The 27,545-nt window shown below is 39.1% G+C and overlaps 1 protein-coding gene across 4 annotated transcripts in view; it reads left to right on the top strand.

Moving 5' to 3' along the window:
* Positions 1–27,545, top strand: part of CC2D2A (coiled-coil and C2 domain containing 2A) — a 56,678-nt gene that overhangs the window by 4,238 nt on the left and 24,895 nt on the right. For all 4 annotated transcript variants that reach the window (XM_033060201.2, XM_033060199.2, XM_033060198.2 and 1 more), the window contains exons 2-18: positions 975–1,063; positions 1,574–1,675; positions 3,482–3,583; positions 4,386–4,562; positions 4,730–4,880; positions 5,978–6,114; positions 7,312–7,443; positions 9,264–9,473; positions 11,601–11,704; positions 14,472–14,612; positions 15,023–15,179; positions 17,544–17,776; positions 19,768–19,945; positions 21,123–21,279; positions 22,384–22,531; positions 25,824–25,962; positions 26,798–27,001. In XM_033060201.2, the coding sequence (XP_032916092.1) occupies positions 975–1,063; positions 1,574–1,675; positions 3,482–3,583; positions 4,386–4,562; positions 4,730–4,880; positions 5,978–6,114; positions 7,312–7,443; positions 9,264–9,473; positions 11,601–11,704; positions 14,472–14,612; positions 15,023–15,179; positions 17,544–17,776; positions 19,768–19,945; positions 21,123–21,279; positions 22,384–22,531; positions 25,824–25,962; positions 26,798–27,001 (2,561 nt within the window). The remainder of the gene's footprint in view (positions 1–974; positions 1,064–1,573; positions 1,676–3,481; positions 3,584–4,385; positions 4,563–4,729; positions 4,881–5,977; positions 6,115–7,311; positions 7,444–9,263; positions 9,474–11,600; positions 11,705–14,471; positions 14,613–15,022; positions 15,180–17,543; positions 17,777–19,767; positions 19,946–21,122; positions 21,280–22,383; positions 22,532–25,823; positions 25,963–26,797; positions 27,002–27,545) is intronic.

Raw genomic sequence — 27,545 nt, 5'->3', positions numbered from 1 at the left:
AAATTCACAAAAGGAAAATCTAAAGGTAACTCTAGACCAGCTTCTTTGTTGAAATATTTTTTCTAAGTCTTGATGCTCGGGTTTGGTGGGGTTTTTTGGTTGATTGAGTTTTTTTGAGGGCTGGGGTTTGTTTGTTTGATTTTGTTTTTTGACTTAAACGCTTGCACTGGTGAAGGTTCCATAACTGTTTAAGGGACTCAGTTCCAGTGCTAGAATAAAAAATTAAATTTTTTTCCAGTGTGTACCCACCTTTCATACTGCAATTAAAGTTTATACTTCCATTTCCAGTTGACAGAGCCTTTTTTCGGTGTGCCACAATCTTTTGTGAGTCTGAAGTTTTAAAAATTGCTAAAGTTTTTGCTCAATTCCAAAAATTTTTCAAAGGCCATCTTTGAGCAAATGTGGCTTTCTGAGAATTCTTGCTGCTGCATTCTGTATGCAGATAAACACTACTGCACCATCCAAATTATTAATAAATCCTTTAAAGGTGTTAGCTTGAGGGAGATGCTGAAAATTCCTGCAAAATAGGGGGTTTGCTCTATGCACCTCGTTCATTCTTTTGAAAGTTTCCAAATACAATGAATGCTTCCTTTCTACAGATACAGGCAGTAAATTGTATAATTTGGAAATACTAGAATTCTCCCAAGTCTCTTGATGATTCTGAGTAGAATCAGTAGTAGTGAGGTTTATCTTAAAATATTGTTTTTTCCTAAATGATGTTGGACTAAAAGTGTGCTTAACCATTTCTTACAGTGGTTCATAGTATATAATGATAGGTAGATCTGTTGCAGTTTAAAGGCATCTAAATTATGCTTTGTAAGGACTGGATTCCAAAAAAAAATTTAATTCATTCAAATTTCCTCACGCAAGTTCTTTCTGTTGGAACATGGGACTGGTATAAATGGTTTTATTTTCCATGCATTTCTTTCAGAAAATACTTAGTTTAAACATGTTACCATTTTTCTCTGTTTCAGAGTTGCCACCTGTTCCTTCTACATCAAGGACAAGCTTTGCAGAGCTTTCTGTTAGGCAGCGAATGAGAGATAAACTAAAAGCAGCAAGGGTGAGAATCCTTCAGAAATCCTGGTTGATTGACCTCAGTCTTACAAGGAACACCTATTTCATTTTACATGTGTTGTACTTTGTGAATTTGAGTTGGGATATCTGCTATTTTATTTCTGGAGCTGAAAGAGTACTCAGTTCATCAGTACAGTTACATTCCATATTGCTATTTTCTTTTCTAAAGTTTATATTTAATTTGTTGATAGTAACATGAAAGGTATCATTGTTTTGTAATTCAGATGATACAGTCATTACAAGTTCCTGCTGTGCTCTTTGTCAAAAAATTTCTCACACTATTTTAAAAGCAATGGATTTCTTTGTAAGCTTTCTGTACAATTTAATAAGGTGTAATAATATACGGATCTGGAAAATCACTTAAGCTGATTCTATAATTAAAAGATTCTGTCCCTAACACAAATATTAGTAAGTGTTGAGTTCCTGGGAATTATTGTAGCTTTGATCTATTTCTGTTTCTATTACAGCTAAACATTTTTTTCATTTCTTTGCTTAGATAAAAGCTGAAATTACTTTATCACAAGAAGACCCCAGTCCACAACCAAGGCTCTTAAAAGGCATCAGAGAAAGAAAAGCGGGAGTCAGACTGGATAAAACGGTAAAATGTGCATTGTATCTGGCTATTCTTATCATAAGAAAGTGAATGTGAAACATGAAATAAATCAAAGTCTGTACACTCTTGAAGATCAATTTCATTTATCAGAATTATGCTACTGTTTGAGTTAGTAACCAGAAAGGAACCATTCTGATTTTTGGTTTTATTGTATATATTTAGCAGTAATAAATTGCTTGCATTGCAGTATGGACATCATGTGAAACTTCTGTCATTTAGCGGTTCATTACTTCTGTTGCTTAAGATGCCTTGAAGTATTTAAAATTTACTGTAACATGAGCTTTATATAAATAAAGCTCCCACTGTAATAGAGCTTTATATAAACTTGAACAGTGCAATTGCTAAATACTGGATATTATCTTTAGGTCATATTTTATTTTATTTCCTTGTTATCCTTTTATGTTGAGGGTTTTTTGTTTTTAGAAAATGCATTTTGTTTTTAGAAAATGAATTTTGTATTAAAAAAAGCAACAAAGGCTCTGCCTATGCAGAGCTGGCACCTATATTCTTCAGAATTCAGAGAGAGATTGCTTGCCTCTAGAAAATGTGTTCCAAAGAATGTGTTATTCCCAGGAAATAACAGCATATAGCAGTAACGCCTTTATGTGGAATTCCAAGCAATATGATTTAACCTGGCTAAATCACTTGTCTAGGGCAGAATTGCCATTTCATATATGTTGTGGGAAGATTCTTGGCAATGTTATCTTAAAATAAGTAATTATTACAGCTTTCAGTTAAGTAGTACTGCTTTAATATATTTGTATTAGGAAAATGCAGAAGTGATACCTTATTAGAGTTGTTTATTTTATATCAAGTATATTTGAAACCTTCCACACATTGGTTTTGTTTCTTGTACTTACTTATGCACAAGGTATTCTTTTGTTGTTAAACAAAGATTGAAAGATATTATTTTGATATTATTATTTTGTAGTATAGATGTAGTAGAGGTAAACTTGAGAAGTGTCTTCCTTTAATCTAACAATTCAGGCCACAAGGAGGAAGAACAGATAGAATGGAAGAACAGATAGAATGGTAGATCTGTTTTTGTTGGTTAAGCCTGATGAAAATCACTTTGAGGCACTTAAAGGAACTTGCTGAAGCAACGTCAGAACCAGTGACCTTTACAGTGATCTGTGTGTGGGAGCAGATAAGGCTTCAGAGAACTGGGAATAAATAAACATGATACCTCTTTTCATTAAAAGGCAGAGAGGTGTGTCACCCACAGAGTTAGAGAGTAGCCTAGCAATAATTGTTTGAGAGAATGAAATAAATGATCAAGTGTGTATTTCAGCTCCTAAGCAATGAACACCACCTTTGTTAAACAATACCAAAGAGGGTTTTCCTGATTGCAGCAAGGATTGTCTGAGAAGTACCCTGATTCCCTTAGCTGGGCCAGCAGCACCCCTGACCCTGCTGGGGCTGTCTGCCCGAGGGGAGGGTTTGCCATTGCTGCCTCCTTTCTCTCCTGTTGGACATCAGCGTGTGATAGCTTGTGTTCAGGAGTGCAGGAACAATGATCCTGTCAGCAGTGAAGACAGCTACTGTCATGTAGGCAATGAACCATTTCTTCCTACTGTGCAGTCTATTTCTTGACCCAAAGGAATTAAGTAATACTTAGATGTAGCCTTGTAAAATAAATATGCAATCCATTTTTTACCACAGTGGTGATGTATCTCTTTTGTTGTTTTTTTTTTGTAAAAATGCAATATCTAATAACTGTAGTAAATTGTTTGTGGGTTTTTTATAATTCCTTAAATGTACACTAAAACTTACCTGTGTGTTTTTATGCAGTCTGATAATGATAAATTCAGGGAGATGCCAGAAGGTGAATCACACTTGCCATCAAAAGTAAAGTTTCGTGATTCTGTAAAAAAGCTTAAGCAAAAGTCAACAGTAAGTACTAATTCCTGCATTTCTTTAATGAATATTAATTCAATTTAACCTTTGTATAGCTACATTATTCTGTTTGAAGAAGCAGACAGAACTCAGTCTTAAGCAGTGGAGAAGGTTTTATTTAATTTAAATATTCACAAACAGTATCTGCCAACAATTGAAGTATATAAAAGGAACCGTCATCAAACGTAAGAATGGCTTTGGATCATTTGATTAAAAAACCCAAAAACTCTAGTAAATCTGTCTGGACAAGTGTGTCTTCTGTTTAAATCCTTTTTATTGAATGCCACCAGTTGACAGTTAAAGCATTTTAAAGACCAGTATATTGATACTTATTAGCCACAAAGTACTGCTGTTAATTCTTTTCTTAGAGGATTCATCCTAAAGCTAAGGGTCAGCTAAGGGTCATGAATCTTTCAGAAGCAAAAGGCCATTAGAAATTTCTCTTCATATCATATACCTGGGTATCTGCAGTATGGCCAGAAATTAAAATTTGTTGTTCTGATTCACAGATGGTTTATATTTAAAACAATGAGAATGTTAAAATTAGACCGGTAACTTTTTAAGAAAACTTTCCAAGAAATATTGAACAACATATATAGAGACAGAGAAATTTTCACGAACAATTTACAAATTTCAGTTAGCTTCAGCATTTGAGTGAGTTCTGTTTGAGATAAAATAGTAATTATCTTGTAACAAATGTTTGTATATGCTGTTGTTTCACATTAATGGGAATGCTTATTCAGTTGCCCTAATTTTCTTAAAAATACCATAATAAAGTATCTTTGTCTTCTTTTTTTAGTTCCAGAATGATCTTCCTTCTGAAGAAGAAGCATATAATTTCTTTACCTTTAATTTTGATGCTGTACCAGAGAAAATAAAAGTTGGAGCCAGGAAAAAGAATGGATTAAATGAAGAAGAAGAGGTAGGAGAGGAATGTGTCGAAACTCATGAAGATGAACAAGAGGAGGATGAAATGGTGAGAACTGTAGGATAAATGTTCATATTTTTTTTATTCAGACTTCTGTTAATTTTATTAATCTATGTAAAATGGCATCTTTGGTTTCCCTAAAAATTCTCAAAGTGTGCTTTCTCAAGAAACTTTCTTAAGAAACAAACTAACAGATGCTTGCCCTTAACCTATAGGATGAAGACGTACGCCTAGTGAAAGATGATGATTTATTCATAGGGCAGACAGATGAAGATTTATTAGTAATGAAACCTGTTGATTGGGAAAGCTACACTGAGCAACTGAAAAGGGAAAAGGAATTTCTCTTTGTTCCCAGCATGTCAGCAGGTATGAAAATTGTACTTACCATTTAGTTCCTGTATTTTTGCATAGCATGGCACCCTTTGATCTGCTGAATAAAACGTGCGTTGACTGTCTCTAGCAGCAGAGAGAGATGTTTAACTGCATCTTTCTGACACTGATCATCCAGTCAAGTCTGAAAAGGTCATCACCTGCACACTGGCAAGTGTACTCAGGGCACCTCAGTTGCTTGGGGGTAACTTCTTCACTGCTGTCTATAGGAAGTGCAAGGTTCTAGCCCCTTTTCTGCTGTTATTTAATGTATGCAGCATTGGTCATATCTCTGAGATTTTTGCCTTTTTCCCACATAACTTCAAAGTCCTAAAAATTGCTTTATAATATCACTTGCTATTTGATATTTGAACTGGAAGAAATAGAAACAAATCTTCCAGTATATACTGGAATGGTACCAGTACAGCTTGCAGTGCCATGTCATAATATTTGACATCGTGTGCCTGTTTTTTCATGTCCTGTAATTTAGTTCTGACTATTTCCCATGCAATCCACTGTGTTCTGATTTTTTTGTTGTAACCCTCAATACAATCCCTCCCTGTTTGGAGGTTGCTTCCTGAAAAATATTGAATCCATACCCACAGTGAAACAGCCTTGCAGACAGATCTTCAAAATGAATTCCACCTGCTGTTATGTGGCTAACATAACTCTTTATGCATGTTTTATGTTTTGTATAAGACTAGCTTAAGCAAACTGTTTATTAACAGTAGGTCTGATTAATCTTAAAGTTTCACTTTCCATTGGAAAGGCTTAGAAGTGCCTCTCTAGTCAGTTGCTGCTCAAGGCTTTTTACAATGTTTTGCAAACAACCATTAACACTAAACTCCACTAAGTAACTTAAAGTATTTTTCAGTAAGGAAATCTTAGTTATTGGTTTATTAGAATTGTGACACTTCGTGGTACTTTCTTGATTAAGATAAGGACCTATTTTAATTCTATATTTATTTCTTTTTTTCCTATGTAGAAAAATACTTCTGACACCATACTTAATACACAGTTCATTTTAAGAATTGGCAAACTGAAGCTAGAGCTACAGCGTATTTTACATGGTTTTCTTTTTAATTTCTCATTAGTGCCTACTTCTGAGAAGATGCCTAGCAATGTGCAGCCTAGGTACCTTGAGGATGAAGGTCTTTACACTGGAGAAAGGCCCTTTGTATCACAGTCTAATCAAAATATTTTAGAAAACAGAATTCTCAGGCAGGACCAAGTAAGTCACTGCTGCCTTTTTAGTTGTAACTTTTATCAGTATTTTATTTATCTTTTTAAGTATCTTATTTTTGTTATCATTAAGTAAGTGGATGGTCAAGCTAATGTGGGGCTTTCATCTTCAAAATGTTTAACAGCATCAGATGTTGGGAAATATGGATTTTTGTAGGAGCATATTTTTAGTGTAACCCCATTGTCAGAAGATGAGATTGGGTTTTACAAAATTGGTATAATTTCCTGACTGCTTGTAGGCTGCTGGGGAGCAGGTCACTGATCAGACTGTAAGGCTAATTAAATATTGGTATAGCTTATCAGAGAGGTTTCAGAATCCTTCCAGATTTTTACGAATATTTTATTTAAAGACATGGAAAAGTGGCGTGGATATATTTTGTCCTACTATATTATCATCTTGTACATGGAAAGGTGTGTATTCCTGAGCAGCAGCTACCCTTTGTATTTTTTTGTGATTCTGTGTATCTCCATGTGCTTTTATTAATCAGATTGGGAACATTTGGATCTAAAATTTTTGAATGGGCAGTTTCATTAATTTTCTAACTGGTTGACTTCATAGTGTTACCACATCAGCATTTGGCTCAATGGTCAGATTAAAACAGGTATGGCACTAACAGGGTAGGGCAGCATCCTTGGACAGCTGCACTGGTTTAAGCTATATTTGAATCCAGGTCATGACAACAGAGGGATGAATTAGGACAATGGTGAACATGCAAAGCCATAGATAGCAATTGCTGTGTAAAATACTTACTTGTCTGCTTCTATAAATGCTGTTTAAGTAGTTGAGGTTGTGGAATAGAAGATTTCAGAGGTGCTTTGATAAATTATCTGACCTGCCATTTAGCTCTTTGGTAAAACAAGATTTGTAATTCTTTCAATTTTAGTGATTTAAGAAAATAACATTTAAAAAGGTGATGTGTGGATTTTTTTTCCTTTCAAACCTGTAACACTGAATGTTGAAGGAAAAATGAATCAGTATAATCAAAGTTTGAGCAACATCTTGGTCTTTTAATTTCAAAACTTACCTCTGGTATATTTGAAGATTTCATTTTGGTGTATTAGGAAAGTTTTGGTCATTTCAGTCACAAATAATCCATAGTCACCTTTTATTCTGTATTTTTTATAAGAATTATGATTTTGCAAGTATAAGGTAAGAAACAATTCAGAATTTTGTTTTCCTTTGTAGGGAAAAGAGTGGTTTGGTGATGATGGCAAAATCTTAGCATTGCCTAATCCAATTAAACAGCCCCCGACAAGGCCTCCAATATTCTCACTTGAAGAAGGCATTGCACCAGAACTTGAAACAGTGTATAGAAAGGTGAGCGTATTTCATGTATGTGATTCCTGAGACCCAGTATCCCAGTTCTTCTGCACCAGAAACCCCAATGACCTGAAGGATTTTGTGCTAAGAACCATGACTATTGACTATTTTTTGTGATTTCACATCTGTTCTTTAAACCAGTTCTACTTTGATAAGTATATATCTGGTTTTTCCTGTAAAAATGCATACAGAAGGATGAAGAGTTTAGCTGGTAGTGCTGGTTGAAGTAGTAAAGTGTCAGCCTATGACAAACACCTTTAAGTCTGTGAGTCACTAAGATCATTGTGAGGCTCCTTTGGATAATCTCATGCCAAAGTAGGGTAGTTCCTATATTAGTGTATCTATAAAGTCTGCTCATATAGACAGCAACTAATTTTGAGTTATGTAGCATCAACTCAGATATTTTTGGGAGGTTGTGGAGTTTTTTCTTTGTTGTTTTTCTTGTTTTTATTTTGTTTGCAGGGGTTTTTGTTGAATTTTTTTTTCCAGTCACAGCATACCTACTTTAGCAAACAGTTTCAATGTGCAATCAGTATAAATCAAAATAAGTTTCAATTTAAACCATTCAGCAATCTTGAAGCAAGCATTAATTGCTCTGCTTGTTAGAACTCTATTACCCTCTTGGAAAAGCTGACTTTCAAGACCTTTAAATAGAGTGCTCTTTTGGGACACACAAATGTTTCTGACTGTTTTTGTTGATACAGATTTAAATGTGGCCCTTTAGTTGATGCTGGTGATAAACATGCAATCCACAGGCTGCTTCCAGTACCACAGACCTGTGCAGGGTGCTTGTGCAGGCAGGAGAAATTTACTGTTTAGATCATGTAAAAATAGGCCAAGAGAGCTTATGTTTCAAGAACGCTGTGTTTACATGAACAGTGACATAGAAATATCTAAGTCACAGTGATAAGACGCTGAGCTTAGGGGTCCTTTATGGGCAGAAAAACAGCTAAAGCATAAGGAATTCAAAGTTGTCATTTTTATGACACATTGCATCTTATTAAACATTTTGATGAGAAACTGGGTGTGGAAGGATCAGGTGGACTCAAGAGTGTGTTTCCCTCCAAATCCCTCTTTTTCCTCTTGTCAGGAAGGGCCTCAGCAAACACTACATAGCTAACAATCTTTTAAGGCGCCATAATATCTCCGATTAATGTCTTCTGAAGGATCCTAATAAGAGAGCAGGAGTAGTCAGGCTGCAAGTTAATTCTCTTCTGGTTTCAGTAACTTGAGGATGTAAGCTGTGGATGTCTTTTGGTTGCAGTGGGTTTAAGCAAGCTTTTTAAGCTTTGTTGCTGAAAGCTTTCGTCTGCCTTCATTGGTCTGACTTTCCCTGGTGTTTGAATGGGAAAGCAAGTAACGTATTTCCTAATCTACACAATCTACAAGGAGTGCTCCTTGTCTTCCTAATCTACAAGGAGAGCTGTTCTGTGAGACCTGGACTCTAACCTAGAGCTCAGTTCTAAGAGGAAACAAAGCAATACTGAACAAGTGTGTCAAAAGAGAACTACAGGCTCTGCTTTTTCTAATCCAGTGTCATTGTCTTCATTGCTCAGCAAAACCTTCAATATAGGAAGATGACTTCTTATTTCAGCCTCACGTGGGCTATAAAAATTTTATATATAAAAAAATTCTATTATAAAAATCTCCGTGGTGGTTTTGTGCCACTCACTTTTCAATAAAGCAGGAGGTTAACGCAGTTTAAAACTCGGCATTTAAATGTAGGTAATGCTAAATGGGTCATTTTCTGACAGAAAATCCTTGGAAGATATCCTTGTCAGAATCTGTAAATCCATTTTATTCTTCTTTTCTTTCAGGCAATAAAAATGACATCTACCAATCAGTATTTTGTTGGACCTGGAGATTTTCAGGGGCTATTTCAATTGGATATTGATATTTCTGGACTGATATTCACCCATCATCCCTGTTTCAGCCGTGAACATGTGTTAGCAGCTAAACTGGCTCAGTTGTATGATCAGTATTTAGCAAGAAAACAGAAGAATCTTACCAAACTTCTCACAGACAAGGTATTTCTGTTGTCTTCATACCTTGAAGCTGAATTTGTCAGAAGTTAAAATCCTAAATATTTGACTGAGTTGCTGTGTGTTCAGTGCAGAATTGCATTTTTAAGATTAATAATTTTTTGATCCTTGATTTTGAGTTAACTCTGAAGTGAAAGGAGTACAATAACATTTGCATAATATTCCTTAGAGTATCCAAAATGTTTTCCAGTGAGTGACAGATAAGATGTTACAGGATTGTGTACAGCAGCTCTGACAGGGAGACAGCAAAAGACATTATTCAGTGATGGAGGGAAGTAAGTGAAGTTTAGTTTCAGTTATCAAATCAAAGTAAAAGGAAGCAGTTTAATTTCACCAAGTTGTACAAAAGTAGAACCCATTTCCAGGTATGTATCTGTGACAGATGCTGTGTTTTAAATGCATACATTACATATGTATGTAAATGCAAATACATACATATTTACTGTGGCATTTTTGTGACATGGCAAAACCCAAGGCTGGATGTAGACTCCTCTGTTCCTGGCTCTGTTGCTGACTTTCTGGGTGAGCTTAAGAGGGCTGCTCATCCTCTGTGTACCACCACTCTTCATCCATCTCTACTTCATTACTGGAAGTAGTGGCAGTGGTCTTCTCTGGTGTAAATATGTTCGTGAACATTAGGCATTATCAATACAATTCTGAAGTCATCAGGGCACACAGAGTACTTGTCTGTAAAAAATTAGTTGGTTTATTAAGTACATATACATTCAGATTTCCATAAACTAAAGGTGTCATGATTTTCTACAACAAAGAACTATTATAAGGGAAAAATAATCACTGTATGCAAGCTAATTTTTATATTAATGAGGGTCAGTAGGTGGTGTACAGATACTTCTGAATTTTTATGTAAAACATTATAGTTATATAATAGTTATATATCATAGTTAGGTTATAGTTCTGATGACAGACATTTCATACGGTGTCTCAAAATGATTCCTTGGTATACTTTGTTTTGTTAGTACTTTTGATGGATTTGCCTTACTCCTCTGTGAAACAGAACATTTGGGTTATCCATGTCTTCATTACAAGAACCTATAAAACCACAGAATAATTAAGGTTGGAAAAGACCTCTAATACCATCCAGTTCAACCATTAGCCCAGCACTGCCCAAGTCCATCACTTCCCCACTAACCCCCAAGTGCCAGTCTGCACATCTTTTAAATACCTCCAGGGGTGGTGGATGTCTCTGCACAGCCTGTTCCAGTGAGGAAATTTTTTCCCAAGATCCAAGCTAACCTCCCTGGGACCTGAAGCCATTTTCTCTTGGCCTATCATTTATTACTTAACAGAAGAGACCAACATCTTTCTACAGCCTCCTTTCAGGGATGGTTTAACCTGGAGAAAAGGATGCTCGTGGGAATGCTCTCCACAACTTCCTGAAAGGAGGCTGTAGCCAGGTGGGTGGTCAGTCTCTTATCCAGGCAACCAGAGGCAAGTCAAGAGGACATAGCCAGAATCTGTGCCAGAGAAGGTTAAATTGTACATCAGGAGGAATGTCTTTGCTGAAATGGTGATTAGATATTGGAATAGGCTTCCCTGGGAAGAAGTGGAGTCATCCTCCCTGGAAGTATTCAAGAAATGACTGGATGCGGCACTTAGTGCTATGGTTTAGTTGGCATGGTGGCATTCAGTCAAAGGTTACACTTGATGGTCTGGGAGGTCTTTTTCAACCTTAATGATTCTGTGATTCAATTATATGATTCTGGGATTTTCTAATCCACTAAGGATTACCTTTAGTGGCCCTTCCTCATCCCAAGAAAGGCTTTTGTGAAAGTTGGGAGTTTCTGCTGACTTGAGGTCTTTTTCCACTTAAACCTTTGATTCCTGAGCTTTCAGAATACTCCCTGGATCAGTCTTCCCATTGATTAGATCTGTTGCAGTGATCAAAGTTAGTAAATCTCTCTCCTATATCCAGGGATCCTAATAAAAATGTCATGCTGAAGAATCACCTCACAGACTTGGCAAAACCCTGTAAATACAGAATCAGGACAGTTCAAGGTTTTCTGTCATTAGTAATTAGCTCTTTCCTGTCAAGGTGCAGGACATTGGATACCTTGTTAAGCCATCTGCTAATTGCCTTTTTTTTTGTTCAAGCTGCATGCTTTGAGGAGTGCTGTGCAATATAGTATAGAAGGTGGTGGTGGTGATGGTGTTCCTGTGGCTCAGCAAAGCATACCTGAATACAAAATGGAGATCAGGTGGGTGTGACTTCCTTAAATTGTTGGGCTTTAAAGCCATATTCCTTTTTTCCTTTACATGTTGGTACAGAATATGATTCATGGAAGACTTTTAAATTCTACTGTAAATAGCTTTAGAAGAATTTTGAGGATTTAAGAGTTCTCACTGATAAGTCCCATAAAAAATATGAAGAAAATACAGTTGGGCTGAAATTTTCATACAAAAATGATGTAATTTGATTGCTGGTGTGTTTTGTATAATTAAATATAATTAAAATAAAGTTTCAGTAGACTTCAGCTGGATGCATGAATCTTTTACAATGCAATAAGATAATTTTTTTAACAGACAAAACCCCTAGGTTTTCCAACCTCTTCCTCATTACACAAGTGTTCTTCATTTCTTCTCATTCTAAGGTATTTTGGCCATGTTTGTGCCAATGGGTTAATACAAAAAAAATGGTAGAATTTTGTTTTACAAGATTACAGTTATTGTTCTTGGAGAAAAGCTGAGTAGTAAAAACATACTACAGTTTTTGGCTCAGTAGTGGCAGTTTATATTATTTTTGGCAGATGGACAGTGATGAACTGTAAGTGTTAGCAGTATGATAAAAAAGAAGGTTTTTTGGATTTCCATACTGAACAGCCTTTTAACTAGTAGATAACAAAAGTCTGAAAGTTTTTTGCAATCTAAGAATAGTCAGTAATGTATTCATTTAATGAAACAGAACTATAAAGTGATGTAATGGGTCACATGATAACATAATATTAAAAAAAACCCAGTTCTACTTTCAGCCTTGAGATTTACATCTACTAACTTTATGCATCCACACATTCCTCTTAGATTGGGAATTATTTCTTCAGATTTTCGTTCTTCAGGTACAGTCTCATAATACACTGCTATCTATACATAGAGTAGTCTATAATTTATTATTTTGTGCTGTAGGAAAAAGAATTTCTTCAGTTGAAAATGGAATAGCTTTTATCAGTATCTTATTAACATATCTGCTAGAGAACAAGGAGCAGGAGATATGCAGTTACCATACTGTAACTCAGGGACAGGAGCTCTCACCGGGGAAAGCATCAGAATGGTGATGGGAGGATTCACTGTGGGAATGAGATTCTTGGATTTTGGCACCAGCCCTGAGGCTTGCTTGATGGTGACCTCCAATTAGAAAGAATATGCCTTCTGTGTATTTGATATGTTTTTCTAGATCTTGAATGCTTTAGTTTAGTTTCATGCTATTATGAATCTGGAGAAACTCAGCTGAAATCAGTGAGATCAGTGTTGCCTAAGTAACATGAAATGAGTTTGGCTGGTGTTATTCCAGGGCTTTTCATATCTGTAATTCATTTTGGCTGCAGTTCTGTTATTGGAAGCTGTTACACATATGAAGCTCAGATGGGCTCAGGAATTTTTGCTGTCGTGGTACTCAGTACTAACTTGGACCACTTATGTTGCTAAAATCATCTCACCTGCCTTGTCTCTCTTTTAACGTTGCCTTTCCCTGATGGTCAGTGTAGAACAATCGGGAGAAATTACAGACATGTAGCATGGAAAATAATCTAGTTATTTCCTCCACCCTGCAGTTATATAACAGATGTATATGCTTTGCTTTCTGAAGATCAAAGCTGTAGTTTTCCATTGGCTTGAGGAAGAAATGTCATCTGAATACAGAAAACTTTTGCAGATTGCTAAATTCAGCCCTACTGTCTTCACTTCCTGAAGTAGGAAGCCAATGTATGCTGTGGACTCTATGATTCAGGTTATTGTGGGTAATGCATTTTAGCAGAGATGATTCTCTACTGAAAGGTCCTGCTTCCAAATCCAATATGTTAGATAAGTGTGATTACTGATCTATTTGCTCCTCATGCCTTTAAGTTTCATCTTCTAGCATAATCTGGTTGACAAAAAAGAAAAGGTTGCTACATGGATAAGTTGCTAGCTAATGAGGTGAAGTTACTCATGTTGCTGTCTGAAGTCTGCATTTCTTCTTTGTTTATTGTTTTCCCTAAATTGGCTTATGCTGTTAAATGATGTGTGATGTCTTTCTTTTCTCAGCTCTGTCTTTGTTTTCCACATTCTCAGAATATTACAAGTAATAATGTGTTAGTTTGCATATTTTTTTTAATCACAGACTTATTTTTGTACCAAGATAATAGTGGAAACAGCCTGTGCTTGTGCTGTATGGACATTTATATTGGAAGTGTGTGAAGGTCATTAAAAGTGCTAATGAATAACTTTTACAAACAGATTAGAGGGTGAAAATGTGAAATACCAATTCTGAGACAAAAAAGGGCTGTGTTAATTTTGTTTGTATTAAGAATCTTGTACGTCTGTCAGAGGACTTATTACATTGCTTCATCTCTTCAAATCCTTCTTACTGGAGCTAGAAGTACATGAAGTTTAAAACATCTTTTGTAATGTACACATGTAATGAGCATTATTTCATGGTGTAGGTTTCGTGGGCTGTTGTTTACATTAATTTACTTTAAAATGTTTTTTAATTATGTACAGCTGTAATAAGCATTTCCGACAATAGTGAGATCTCTAAAGAACAGACTTCATTGAAGTCAGATTGTTCAAAATAAAAGAGACTGGAATATAGGAGGAAATCAAATCCTGCAATTTTCAAGTCTGAGTTTTATGTTCCTTGGATTTAAACCACTGCAGCTGTCAATCAGCCTGAAACCCTCATCACTTGGCTTTTGGTATCCCAAGTTTTCAATGTGTTGTTCCACCAAGTTAAACAACTCCCACTGATCTTGTGCTATGTATGTATGTTTCTAGACAAACCAGAAGACTTCGTGATGCTGAACAAGAAAAGGACAGAACGTTGCTTAAGACCATTATCAAAGTTTGGAAACAAATTAAATCCCTCCGGGACTTTCAGAGGTTTACTAACACACCCATGAAACTTTATTTGAGGAAGTATGTCTTGATAACACTTCTTCTGCTTTATTTGCTAGCAGTAGAATTGTAATACGATGAGTTAATTTGGAAACTTAGAATTTTGATATGCAGAAGTAAGACTTTGAGCAGTGCTGGTACTTGAGCTTGTCACTATTCCTTTTGAGTTTGGGGAAGAGGGAAGGTTGAAATAAGTAATTACTGTAGCAGAAGGAATTTCTACAGACTAATGGGTAAAGAAAGTTACTGTCTGGAATTAATGTAGTTATCTGCTATCAATACTTAAGAGTATTTATGCTAGTGTTTTTCAATAAAACACACTTTTGATATAATGAAATTAATTCATGGAGAAGTAGATTTCTGTTATATATTACACACTTGATTGTGACCCTTGTGTAATTTTATGCAACATGCTGATACTTGTTTTGAAGGGAAGAGGTTGATCAGAAATCAGATGAAAAAGCATATGAAGCAGAAATTCAGGCTGAGATAAAGGAATTGCTAGAAGAATGTATGGAAGAATATGAAAAGAAAATGGAGGAGTATAAAACTGAGCTACAAGACTGGAAATCCTGGAAGAAGGCACAGGTTTGTTTAAATCATTCAAGTTCACAAAAAAACATGCTAGTAAATGTGTCAAAAATTTGTCCTTCTAATACAGAAAAAAAAAATTAGAGTTATGCATACATTTTGTTATGTTCAGATACGTTCTGTCTACTTAGAATTTGTTAGTCAGGTAGGTAATTAAAAAATTAGAATGTATTAGGTTTTTGTGAGGTTTTGTTTTTCTGTTACTGATTTGATTTTCAGCGCTTCAATTCTTTCTTTCAGTTTGGTAGTTCTGCAGCATTCCTGTTAAATTCATGTCAATCTTGCAATGAAAAATATGGATGAGTTTTGTGCATGTGAGGGGCAAAGTGAAATAATTAAGAGGTGTTTCGAATGAACTAGCAGTTGATGTCATCTCATGTAAATATGTGTTTGGGAATGTCTCACTATGTTCAGGAATGTCTGACTGAAAGGTTTAATTAATATTCTAGCCTTTCACCTCTGAAAAGCTTTACAGGTGCTACAGCAACACACTGCAACAAGATGATCTTTGAAACCAACTGTGGCAAAATCAGGTTTGCTTTCATAGCTAGGTGGCTATATACTGATTCCTCAGGATAATTGGGGTGATTATACTTGTGTATAATTATTGCCCAGCTTGAACACCCTGGGTTTTTGGATACCAAAGAAAAATAAAGCTTAAGAAAATGCTTCGAATTTTCACAGTTTTCAAGAATTTAGTGTGTATGCTGATATTTTATGTAGAGTTTTTTCATGTAAATGCAGCCACTATGGAAGGCATTTAAAATACTTGAGATGAATCTGATATGCAGGAATTGGAAATTCCTGTCACCAGAACACAAGTGGGCACGTGACTCTTTCACATCATGTGGGTTTGCTTGTAGGATAAGATGAGTAACTGTAAACCTTGAAATGAGGGCAGGTAGTCATGAACATTGATCCTAATGTAAACTGTTCATCCAACAGTTATGCCTTCACAAATAGCGTTGTGGCATCTTTTTATTGTGCCAGTCTCAAACTATCTTGAGACTGAGAGGATTGTGGTTCTTTTGTTTTATAATGAAATTATCTTTCTTTCATACTGGGAAGTGCTTTATTTTATTTTACTCAAAGTACTTTTTTACTTAATCACTGCTGTTGGTTTCTTAGTAGTACAGATCACATAAATTAAAAGACACTACAGAATCACAGAATGACTAGGTTGGAAAAGACCTTCAAGATCATCGAGTCCAGCCCATGCCCTAAACCTCAGACCATGGCACCAAGTGCCACACCCAGTCTTTTAAACACATCCAGGAATGGTGACTCCACCACCTCCCTGCCACCACCTCCCTGGGTAGACAATTCCAGTACTTTATAATTCTTTCCATAAAAAAATTTTCCCAATATCCAACCTATATTTCCCTTGGTGCAGCTTCAGACTGTGTCCTCTCATTCTCTCAGTTGCTGCTTGGAGAAAGATACCAACCCCATCTGACTACAGCCACCTTTCAGGAAGTTGTAGAGAGCGATAAGGTCGCTACAGCTAGGTGAGATTAAATAAAAAGCAGATACAAGAACAAGAAGGATAACAAAGTTAGGCAGAGAAAGAATGTTTTCTAAGAAAAATATGTGAACAAATTGTTTGGCTTACTACTTTAGTTAATGAGGAGAATACGTTAGCTTTCCTTCCTCTTCTTTTGCTTATGATGTGTTAAGTTGTGAAGTGGCTGGTGCTTCCAAGCAAGCTGTACTTCCAAGTAATCTAGAAGTCTGTGGAAGATGGAACTGTTTTGCAGTTGTTTAAAGCTGATCATGCCCTGAACACTGGAGTTCTGCGGTTTAGGAGATGCTGAAAGGCATGTGTTGTTCTGTTTGTTTATTCTTGTTTGACACGAGGAAGGGAAAGGATCATTCTGTTCATGCTAAAGATACTTCTGAGCCAAAAATTCTTGTGCTCCAGAGTTTGTGGCACAGGTGGAATTGTTTTGTCAGTGCAGACAGTGCATCTCAAACAACTGTGTCTGCTGGCTGAGTAACCTTCCTTCAATCCTAACAGAATGTGCGTGGTAGCTCAGGCAAATGAGAACGCAGCATCTAGCCAGAATGTTCAAGAAACATGCTGATTGTGAAAGTTAGTAGAGAAGATTAAGTAAATGTTTTGCTTGGAGCACATTATGATTTTGAAGCATATGAATGGAATGTATTGTATAATTCTGAAACTGATGCAGTCCTTTACAATGAGTGAAATCTTGTATGTGTTTGAGTGTAATACTAAAATTATACTGTCATTTTGCTGTACATACACCATCTGTCTTTAGCACTTGTGAATCAAGAAAACAAGAGAAAAAATGGCAGAAATTGAAACAAGTTCAGAAAGAACATTATTGTTTTTATATACAGAAGTCCAAGAAGAAAAAGAAGAAAAAAGATACTCATGTAGATGAAGAGTCAGAAGATTATGAATTTGGTGAGGAACGTGTAAAACCCATCCCACCTAAAATGGCCAGTACCCTGGAAATAGAGCAGCAGGTTAGAGAAAAAGCTGACAACTGCAGAAGGAAACCTGGAGAGCCTATTCTGGTTCCTGAGCTGACCCTCTCAGGAAATGTAACTCCAACTGAGCAGTGTCCTCGGTAAGATAAATGTTGGCCAGGAAATTACCTTATTTGTGATTTTCTGTAAATTATTAATTGCTTGTTTATAAAACTTCAGAAGCATGAGCGCACCATTCTGTTTAGCCTAGTAATGAAACTTCTGCTTTTGAAGGTGATATAACTTAATTCATTTGCAAGTCACATATAATTTTGTACATAATGCACTTAAAAAATGCATGTCTGCACATTCCCTTTGAACCCTCTGATATTCCTTGAGCATCTGCATAGACCAGGAGTCTGGTTTCAGTGTAGAGTCTGGGTTGCTGCTGGCACTATCACGAGGTCTGTGCTGTAGTGAGCAAAGGGAAGAGAAAGAAATTGGGCACTAAACCAGAGATTACACCGTGGGAAAAAGTGTACAGTAATTTCACGAATACAAGCCGCACCAATTTGACCAAAATTTTGGTGGAAACCCGGAAGTGCGGCTAATATTCCGGGGCGGCTAATCTATTAACAAAATTCTAAAAGCTGCCAACACGGAAGTGAGAGCCCGCGGCAACCCCAAGCCAAGCTGGAGCCCGGCCGGCCCCGGCAGAGGTGGGAAAGCCTGGCAGAGGCGGGGCCAGCAGTGTAGGGGCGGGCGGCAGAGCCTGAGCCAGCAGGGCGGGGCAGGGAGGGCGGCAGAGCCTGAGCCAGCATGGCGGGGGAGCCCGGGAGAACTGGGGCTAGCAGTGCAGGGGAGCATGGCAGAAGCAGGAAGGCCGGCGGGTGGGGCTGCCTGGCAGCGGGGGAAGCCCAGCAGAATCGGGGCCAGCAGTGTGGGAGAGCCCGGCGGTGCGGGGGCCTGCAGTGCCGGCCAGGGCGAGGAAACGCGGCGGCGGTGCAGACGGGAGGGGGCGGCCGGCGAGCCTGGTGGCGGCGGCGGCAGCCCTGCCGGCGGGGCGAGCGAAAGCGGCGCTCGCGAAAGCGCCGCCGCGAGCTGCCGCCGCTCGCGAAAGCGCCGCCGCGAGCCGCCGCCGCGAGCCGCCGCCGCGAGCCGCCGCCGCTCGCGAAAGCGCCGCGGGGCGGGCGCGGCGCTCACGAGGCGCGGCGCAGGGCGAGCGAAAGCGGCAGCGGGGCGAGCGAAAGCGGCAGCGGGGCGGGCGGCGAGCCCGGCGGCGGCAGCCCTGCCAGCCGGGCGAGCGAACGCGGCAGCGGGGCGGTGCTGACGGGAGAGGGGGGCCAGCGAGCCCGGCGGCGGCGGCGGCAGCACCACCCGGCCAGCCCCGCCGAGCCGTGGCGCTGAGCTGGGCCACCCGGCCCCGTCGGCAACCATGAGCGGGCCGAGCCTTCCTGGCCCCGCCCCGAGCCAGTAAAGCCCGCTATGCCGCGATCCTGTTACTAATTGGCCAATTTGTGAAAGCTGCGCACGGATTCTCGCGACGAACGAAAGTGCGGCTAATATTCGGGGTGCGGCTTATCTATTGACAAAGACAGCAACATTGTCGAGGCACCGGAGGGGCGGCTTATAATCCGTGCGGCTTGTATTCGTGAAACTACTGTACTTTGTTTTTGCTACTTTTCACATTTGCACATACAATTTAACATACCTCTGCTGTATTTCAGTAATTTAAATACTTCTTTGTTTTGTACTTAGTTCACAAATAGCCTCATCAGGGAATGCTGCTTGGCTGTTGTACTCCCAATGGCTGAAAACTTCAAAATTTTAACTCAATTTGATATCATTTGTTGTGCTTTGGAGGAAGGGAGTGGAAGACAGTATCTTTTTCCTAGATAATTTCTTTTATATGAAGTTAGGTTTAGTGGATCCAAAATCTGACTTGATCATTTTAAAATCATTGTATATTCACAAGATCAAACAGCTGCTAAATAAGAGTTCTAAAGTCATTCCTGTATAGTAACATTTTTGGAGGAATAACATCTATTTTTAGGTGGGTTCTGTCTCTCTATGAGAAATCAGATTTTCATTAAAAATAAATAATAAAAATGTTACTAAAAATTATGTGATAGCTTGTTTGACATATTTACAGAGCAGAAGTTGTGCGACGAGAAGATGTGAAGAAACGCTCAGCATTTATAAAAGTCCTTTTCAACTCCAAAGAAGTGTCAAGGACTGTTACCCGACCAATAAGTTCCGATTTTAGAGTTCACTTTGGACAGATTTTCAATTTGCAAATAATCAATTGGCCAGAGAGTTTGAAACTGCAGGTAGATGCTGATTTATTGCAATAACTTTTAAAAGATTATACAAAATATAATTACTCCTGTATTGCTTGTGTTTTGCTCTATGAAAATGTCGTAAACCTTGTGAAAGACCTTTTGTAAAACATCAGTCTTATGCTCCTTCCTCGCTTCTCCAGTCTTTAACTTTTAACTTTGCTGCTATGTTTTTGATGCTTATGCTTTCTAGATATATATATATATAGAACAAAACTACAGTTTGGATGGGAGAAGTTAAATAATTGGGACTTGTGATTAAATATGTTAGTGGATCGGTTTTGGAAAAACTAATCTGTGTTGCAGATCAAATTGCTAACATGGTCTTCTTAAAACATTGTTTTCCACATGGTAAAACCCTCATGTTTACTGGAGGGGAATAAGAAAAATAAAATTCTAGTAATGTCCATAACTACCTTTGACTTGATTGGCAGTGCAGTTAAATCAAGGCACTACCACCCCACAGTCGAAATATGAACTAATAAGTGGTTCACATGAATACTTTCCAGAGTTCGTACGAAATATATTTAGGGGAAGCAGAATCAGGATCCTGCTTCTCCCTTTAGAAGATTCCTCTGGGTAGTTCAGGGGAAGGTATAAAAACCCCTTGTCTGCTTATGTATTTAACACATAAATTGAAAAGGAGAAGGAATACCATTTTCCTGGATCAAAAATTTTTGAATAGACAAACCACTCACATCACTCTGAGCCTGCAGCTGGCTAGGAAAGAGAAGCAACCTGCAGTGCTGCCGGAATGGGGACTGTGTGCTGTACCCTGCCTTTCATGTTAAAGGAGAATTAGGCAGAATTCCTCCAGAATCTTCAGCTGATCCAAGTGAATGTCACAAGCAGTTGCATATTGTACTGTGATGCTCTTTAAAGCCTGGAGTTTGTCATACTTGTCTCAGTCTCAGGTGCATTAGAAAAGTGAAGAAGATAGGAAGAATTCTTACAGGAAGAATTCATATCAAGTGAGCTGCTGATAGCTAAAATGTCTGCTAATTGGATATTTTAGAAGGTGAATTAATATGATTGCCTTTAATTATGCTTTTATTATGCTTAAGCCATAGTAAAACCTTTTCTCTAAATATCCTGAAATACTTTTTTAACTTCTCAAGAATGTACATGCAAATTTTTTCTTCTATCCCTCACTGTATTTTTTTCCTAGATTTATGAAACGACAGGTATCAGCAGTACCACCTTGTTGGCTGAAGCATTCTTACCTGTTCCTGAGACTGCAGTTCTGACAGGCAGTGCTCCTCTGGAAGAAATAGAGTTCAGCAGTGATCAGCGTGTGATGTTGGATCATGAAGGAGTTGGGAGTGGTAGGGACTCTTGTTTTCCTTAGTTCAATGTTTCTCATTTTGCTGGAACCATGTAGCAGTAAGAGGTTGGAGTGGGTTTCAGAGTAAATCCTGCTAAGAGCCTTCACAGCTTCTGTAACTGAGTCTTCCATAATTGTCATGATTCTTATTATTGAAGTTGGCTGTGGAATTTTTGTCTCTTACTAATTTTAAGCTCTGCATAATAAAAATGTGTCTGTTTATTATCTGTCTTGTATTAGTGGAGCTTTACAAGCTATAGAAGATGTTTGGGACACTTTTGGCATTTGAGTAATCAGGCCTCTGACACTGCAGAGCAAGCAGATATCAGTCATTGTAGCTCCAGTGATTTTAATGTTTTAAACCATTGAAAAATTGTAGAAGTGCACGTGCAGAGTAATTTTTTCTCCTCCTTTTTGCTTTGTTGACAACCTGCACGCACCTTTTCCCTGGGGCTTTAGGCTAAAGATAAAACAAGGGAGAGATAGGAAAAGGGGAAACAAGAATACATAGTGGCATATGGAACTTGCAGGTATGTATAATGAAATTGAACACCATTGTGAGGTGACTGACTTGCATAAATTTTCCGTATACAAGTACAGTTAAAGCTAGAGCAGAATAGATAAGAAAATGAGGAGGAAAACAAAAGGGTTAAAAAATTATTACAGCAAATGTGTGTGTAGAAGTCACTGACTATGATGACCAGATGTACAGTTGTGTGTCAAAAGCTTTAGGACTGACTTTTCAATTATACATAATTCTTTTGACTCTGAATTTCTGTTTATTAACAACAGTATGCTGAATCTGAAAACTACCAGAAATATTAAATGGTGTGCATCTGTAGAAGAAAAAAATGAGCCTTTGGCATAGCCTTTCTTTCCAGCTCAAATGGAAAGCCTTTCTGTAGGTGTAGTGGAATCTTTCACTCGTTATTATAGAACAGAGTTCTTCCCCACAGTACACAGTAAGATCCTTGTTTCACATTAACCCTTTTATATAAAGGCATAGGTTATTTGACTACTCATTTTCTGGAAGTACTTATAAAAATGTTAAGATACTGTGTTTGAATGCATAAATATATTACTTTGGAATTTTCTCCCTTCATAGGTGTGTCCTTTTCATTTGAAGCTGATGGTAGCAACAAATTGACTTTAATGACGTCTGGAAAAGTATCCAGTAGTGTCTCTTGGGCGGTTGGAGAAAAAGGAATCCCCTTAATTCCTCAGGTATCTCAGCAGAGCACAGGCGTTCCAAGGTAATAGGACACAAATTTTCATTGATTCATAGGAAACTAATTATACTAGTATTAAAAAAAAATACTTTCATAATCAAGACCTTTCGTAATCTTTTTGCTTAAATTTGGATGTTTTACTTTGTGCTGTAACCCTCTGCAAGTGTCTTAGGGTACATGTTTTGGTAAATATCTTTTAGTTAGAAATTTTACCTTTTAGCATATTATTTATAGACTATTCAAGCTGATTAATTCAATTTTCTGATTTTCTAACAGAGAGTGAATATATTGTCAAGGAACCTTTCTGTAATTAGTTTGCTAAGAGCAGAATCTCCAGCTCTTTCTTATGTGAGGCACATTTGGAGAGGCTATGTCTAATTTGCCCTGAGGCTGCAAGTTGGTTATTGTAGATTATTTGGCCATTTTTTTACTTTTATTTAATTCCCTAAAGTCAAAGAGATGATACATAAAGACTGCTTTTGTAATGTCCTTAGGTACCTTGACTATAAACTCTTAAAAGTTTTCCCATAGTTATTAAGTATGAGCAAGTATGAATACTTCTTTCATCTGATTCGTTTGTCAGGTTTTTATTTATTTAGAGGCTAGACATCGGCTTACAAATCATTCTGTTACTATTGTTAACCAAGCTGCAGCCATTCAAGTACTTTGCTGATCAACATATCAGAACTCTGCTGACTTCAGTAAGAGTAGAATAGATGAGATTAAAATGTAAAGATAGATTCCCAACAGCTAAATTTAACTCTGGAGACTAATCACTGTAATAAATGGAAAACTGAAGAATTTCAGAATGAAGTTTCCTGTGAAACGCTCTTCTTTGAAACACCTTGTAGAGGTGAACAGCTCTCTGTGACTTTCCATTGTCTGTTGTGAAGGTCAGAGACAGGATTTTCATGACTAATGTTAGCTTTTGCTGCCCAAGAGCTCTTTAGCACAGTTGTGATTCAGTTGGCATTTGTTCAAGACTGATGCCTAAAGATAAACTCAATATTGCTGCTTTATCTGCTGCTCCAGTAACTGCTGGATATTTGGCTGATTCTAACCAAGCACAAGACAGACCTGTAAGTTTTTTAAAGCTTTCTTGAAAATATTCAAGTAAGTAGAGGTCAAAAACTGAAACTAGCACCCCTAACAAGGGGCAACATCCACTCCAGTGGTATTTGGCTAATAAATAACACACATGCCCTGGTGTACTGGCCTTTAGTGTCAAGGTTTGAGTAGCAGTGAGCCTTCAGAGGTGGCTTCTGTGAGAAGATGCCAAAAGCCTGGCCAGAAGCCTGGCAAGTGGGGCAGTGTGCAAATGGCCTCCAGACTACCTACCATACTGCCTTGCCTACTGTGGATGCAAGAGAGTGAATAGGAGCACCCAGAGGATAAAGACTTGGGACTTGTAGTTACAGGGAGAACCACAAGCAGTGCTGCATGACAAGAGAGAAGGCTGCAAGGGTTTCCCAAGCACAGGCAGTGTCCTCTCCAGCCAGCATGCAGTCAGAGCAGAGTGCTGGCAGCAGTCCCAGACATGGTGAGGGGATGATTCAGGCCCCTGGGTCTATGCAGAAACAGCAAGAAGGGAGCACAGACAAGGACCACAATACAGGTCTGAAAGCACCATCCAGGAGGACAGGTCAAAGACAGGAGCTAAGATACAGTGCAAGCAAAGACTGTATGTCTGAGAAGTTCTTTGTCAAAACTTCTCTTATACCTTTTGCAGTGTGAGGCAATTTATCTTCTTACTTGCTAATATGCAGCAATGTGGAATAGCATAGGTATAGCAGAATTATTACAGTAGTTTCACGAATACAAGCCGCACGGATTGTAAGCCGCACCCCCGGTGCCTCGACAATGTTGCTGTCTTTGTCAATAGATAAGCCGCACCCCGAATATTAGCCGCACTTTCGTTCGTCGCGAGAATCCGTGCGCAGCTTTCACAAATTGGCCAATTAGTAACAGGATCGCGGCATAGCGGGCTTTACTGGCTCGGGGCGGGGCCAGGCAGGCTCGGCCCGCTCATGGTTGCTGACGGGGCCGGCCGGGTGGTGCTGCAGCCGCCGCCGGGCTCACTGGCCCCCCTCTCCCGTCAGCACCGCCCCGCCGCTGCGTTTACGTAGTCGCCCTGCCGGCGGGCCAGGCACTGCCGCCGCTGGCAGGCATGCCGGCCGCCTCGCCGCTGCGTTAACGTAGTCGCCCTGCCGGCGGGCCAGGCACTGCCGCCGCTGGCAGGCATGCCGGCCGCGTCGCCGCTGCGTTAACGTAGTCGCCCTGCCGGCGGGCCAGGCACTGCCGCCGCTGGCAGGCATGCCGGCCGCGTCGCCGCTGCGTTAACGTAGTCGCCCTGCCGGCGGGCCAGGCACTGCCGCCGCTGGCAGGCATGCCGGCCGCGTCGCCGCTGCGTTAACATAGTCGCCCTGCCGGCGGGCCAGGCACTGCCGCCGCTGGCAGGCATGCCGGCCGCGTCGCCGCTGCATTGTTTACGTACTCGCCCTGCCAGCGGACCAGCCACTGCCGCCGCCGCCGGGCTCGCTGGCCCCCCTCTCCCGTCAGCACCGCCCCGCTGCCGCGTTCCCTAGCCCTGCCGGCGGGCTGCCGCCGCCGGGCTCGCCGGCCGCCCCCTCCCGTCTGCACCGCCGCCGCGTTTCCTCGCCCTGGCCGGCACTGCAGGCCCCCGCACCGCCGGGCTCCCCCATGCTGCTGGCCCCGATTATGCTGGGCTTCCCCCGCTGCCAGGCAGCCCCACCCGCCGGCCTTCCTGCTTCTGCCATGCTCCCCTGCACTGCTAGCCCCAGTTCTCCCGGGCTCCCCCGCCCTACTGACCCGGCTCTGCCGCCCCCCTGCCCCGCCCTGCTGGCTCAGGCTCTGCCGCCCGCCCCCCACACTGCAGGCCCCGCCTCTGCCAGGCTTTCCCACCTCTGCCGGGGCCGGCCGGGCTCCAGCTTGGCTTGGGGCTGCCGCGGGCTCTCACTTCCGTGTTGGCAGCTTTTAGAATTTTGTTAATGTATTAGCCGCCTCGGAATATTAGCCGCACTTCCGGGTTTCCACCAAAATTTTGGTCAAATTGGTGCGGCTTGTATTCGTGAAATTACTGTACCTTGTGTAACAGTTGTCTTCCACCAGTTCCTTCATATTTCCCCTTGGCTTTGCAATTGATTATTCCCTCAGTTCCTTAGCTACAACTAAGAACTGTGTACTGGAACTTGTTATTCAGGTTGTGAGGAGCTTTTTGGATTTTTCTAAGATTGTTTTAACTACTTTTTTATATTGCTAAATCAAATGTGTTTTTCTGTCGATTTTATCTTTTTAGTACTTTAAAAAATATTGATGCTATTGCCTCTATTGGCACATCGGGCTTAACTGACATGAAGAAACTAGCTAAGTGGGCAGCGGAAGCAAAGCTTGATCCAAATGACCCAAACAATGCAGCTCTGATGCAGCTGATCATGGTGAGTGGTGTTTTCAGTGCTGAAGGGCTAATGGAGCTCTGGAGCTCCTAGTCACCAGGACCTCCCCAGGCAATCTGCATGCATGCCAGGGAGGTAGCAGCATTTGAATTTGTGATGGACATACTTGTGTGAATGTTAAGAAGCAGAATGTCTACTAAAAACATGATTGATGCATTTAGTAGTGAGTTGTTTACATATTAATGAATGTGATTTACTAATCCATTCAGTAGTGGTGAAAAATAGGTATAGGGAACACACATACAGATCAATTATTAAATTAAAAACAAATTACAGATTTTGAGTCTGTTGTTTCCTTAAAGTGCAAAGGAATTTCCAGTGTGCTTGTGTGGGACTAAATAAGAAGTTGCTCATTAGTGAGGATTGCACAGAGATCTTGGGTGTTGTAGAAGCTTCAGCTCTTCTAAACAACAAATTGAGGAGCTATTTACATAGCTGTTTAATTTACATGACTGTTTATTTACACTGCTGTTTAATTTACATAGCTATTTACAAAGCTGAAGTTTTGTAAATGGATCTCCTTTTCAGTACAGCTTCCTAGGTTACTCTGACATGTTATGGTTTTCATACTCTCTCATCTTTTGTTTATGATACAAGGAAATAGAATTTTATTATATTCTGTAATGCATAATCTCATATGCCTTTGCTCAGCAAAATGCTACTATAAAATACTTGGTGTTTTAGTCTGTCTCATCCATCTTTATAGCTTTTGCTTAAAATGAACATCCTTGCAAAATGTATGTAAAACTTGAAAAAGCGCTTTTATCGATTTTTGTCACTTTGTATGAAAAAGTTATTATTTTCCTTACTAATTTAGATTACTACAAGTGGAGAGGCACACGTTCCTGATTTCTTCAGATTGGAGCAGTTGCAGCAAGAGTTTAATTTTGTTTCTGATGAGGAGTTTAACAGATCAAAGAGATTCCGACTCCTGCAGCTCAGAAATCAGGAGGTGGCAGAGTTCCGAAACTACAAGCAAGTCCCTTTACATGAACGAGAAATCAGTGAGAAAATCTTCCAGGTAGAATGTTACCTTCTTTTCTGATTTAAATGCTTATAATATTTGACTTGCAATTAAGTCAAGCAGTTCTTTAAAGAATGTAAAGCTATGCTGACATGAAAAAAATAAGAATTTTATTTCTTCAGTCTTTTCTAGTGTTATTTTCATCTAATTAAAATAGCTTCCTTCCAAGGCAATATTTCCACAGCAATGCTTTGTTGTGAGGTAAATGAAACAGAAAAACTGCTGTAGACAAAAACATTATAAGATAGTTTTCATTAAAGTTGAGATATTTTTTTTAAAATTATTTTATATATAAAAAGGTAAGTTAGAGATAATTCAGGCTTAGGCTTTTGAGCCCTTTTTGGGGGGAGTGTTAGAAGCAATGACTCTAACAAGAATTAAAACTTTGTTTTATTAGAGCCTATGTTACAGATATTTCTGTTTTAGTACATTGCTCCAATTAACTTACCTTGTCCTTGCCTGTTAATTGCCTTATTGAAATGCAATGTGTGCATTTTTTAATTTAGGTTTTACTTCAGTTATTTTTATCTCAACTTTGTTA

The sequence above is a fragment of the Catharus ustulatus genome, chromosome 5 (genome assembly GCF_009819885.2).
Source record: "Catharus ustulatus isolate bCatUst1 chromosome 5, bCatUst1.pri.v2, whole genome shotgun sequence".
NCBI classification, from domain to species: Eukaryota; Metazoa; Chordata; class Aves; order Passeriformes; family Turdidae; genus Catharus; species Catharus ustulatus.
The sequence above is the reverse complement of the archived record's forward strand: the minus strand, read 5'-3'. Positions and strand labels throughout refer to the sequence as shown.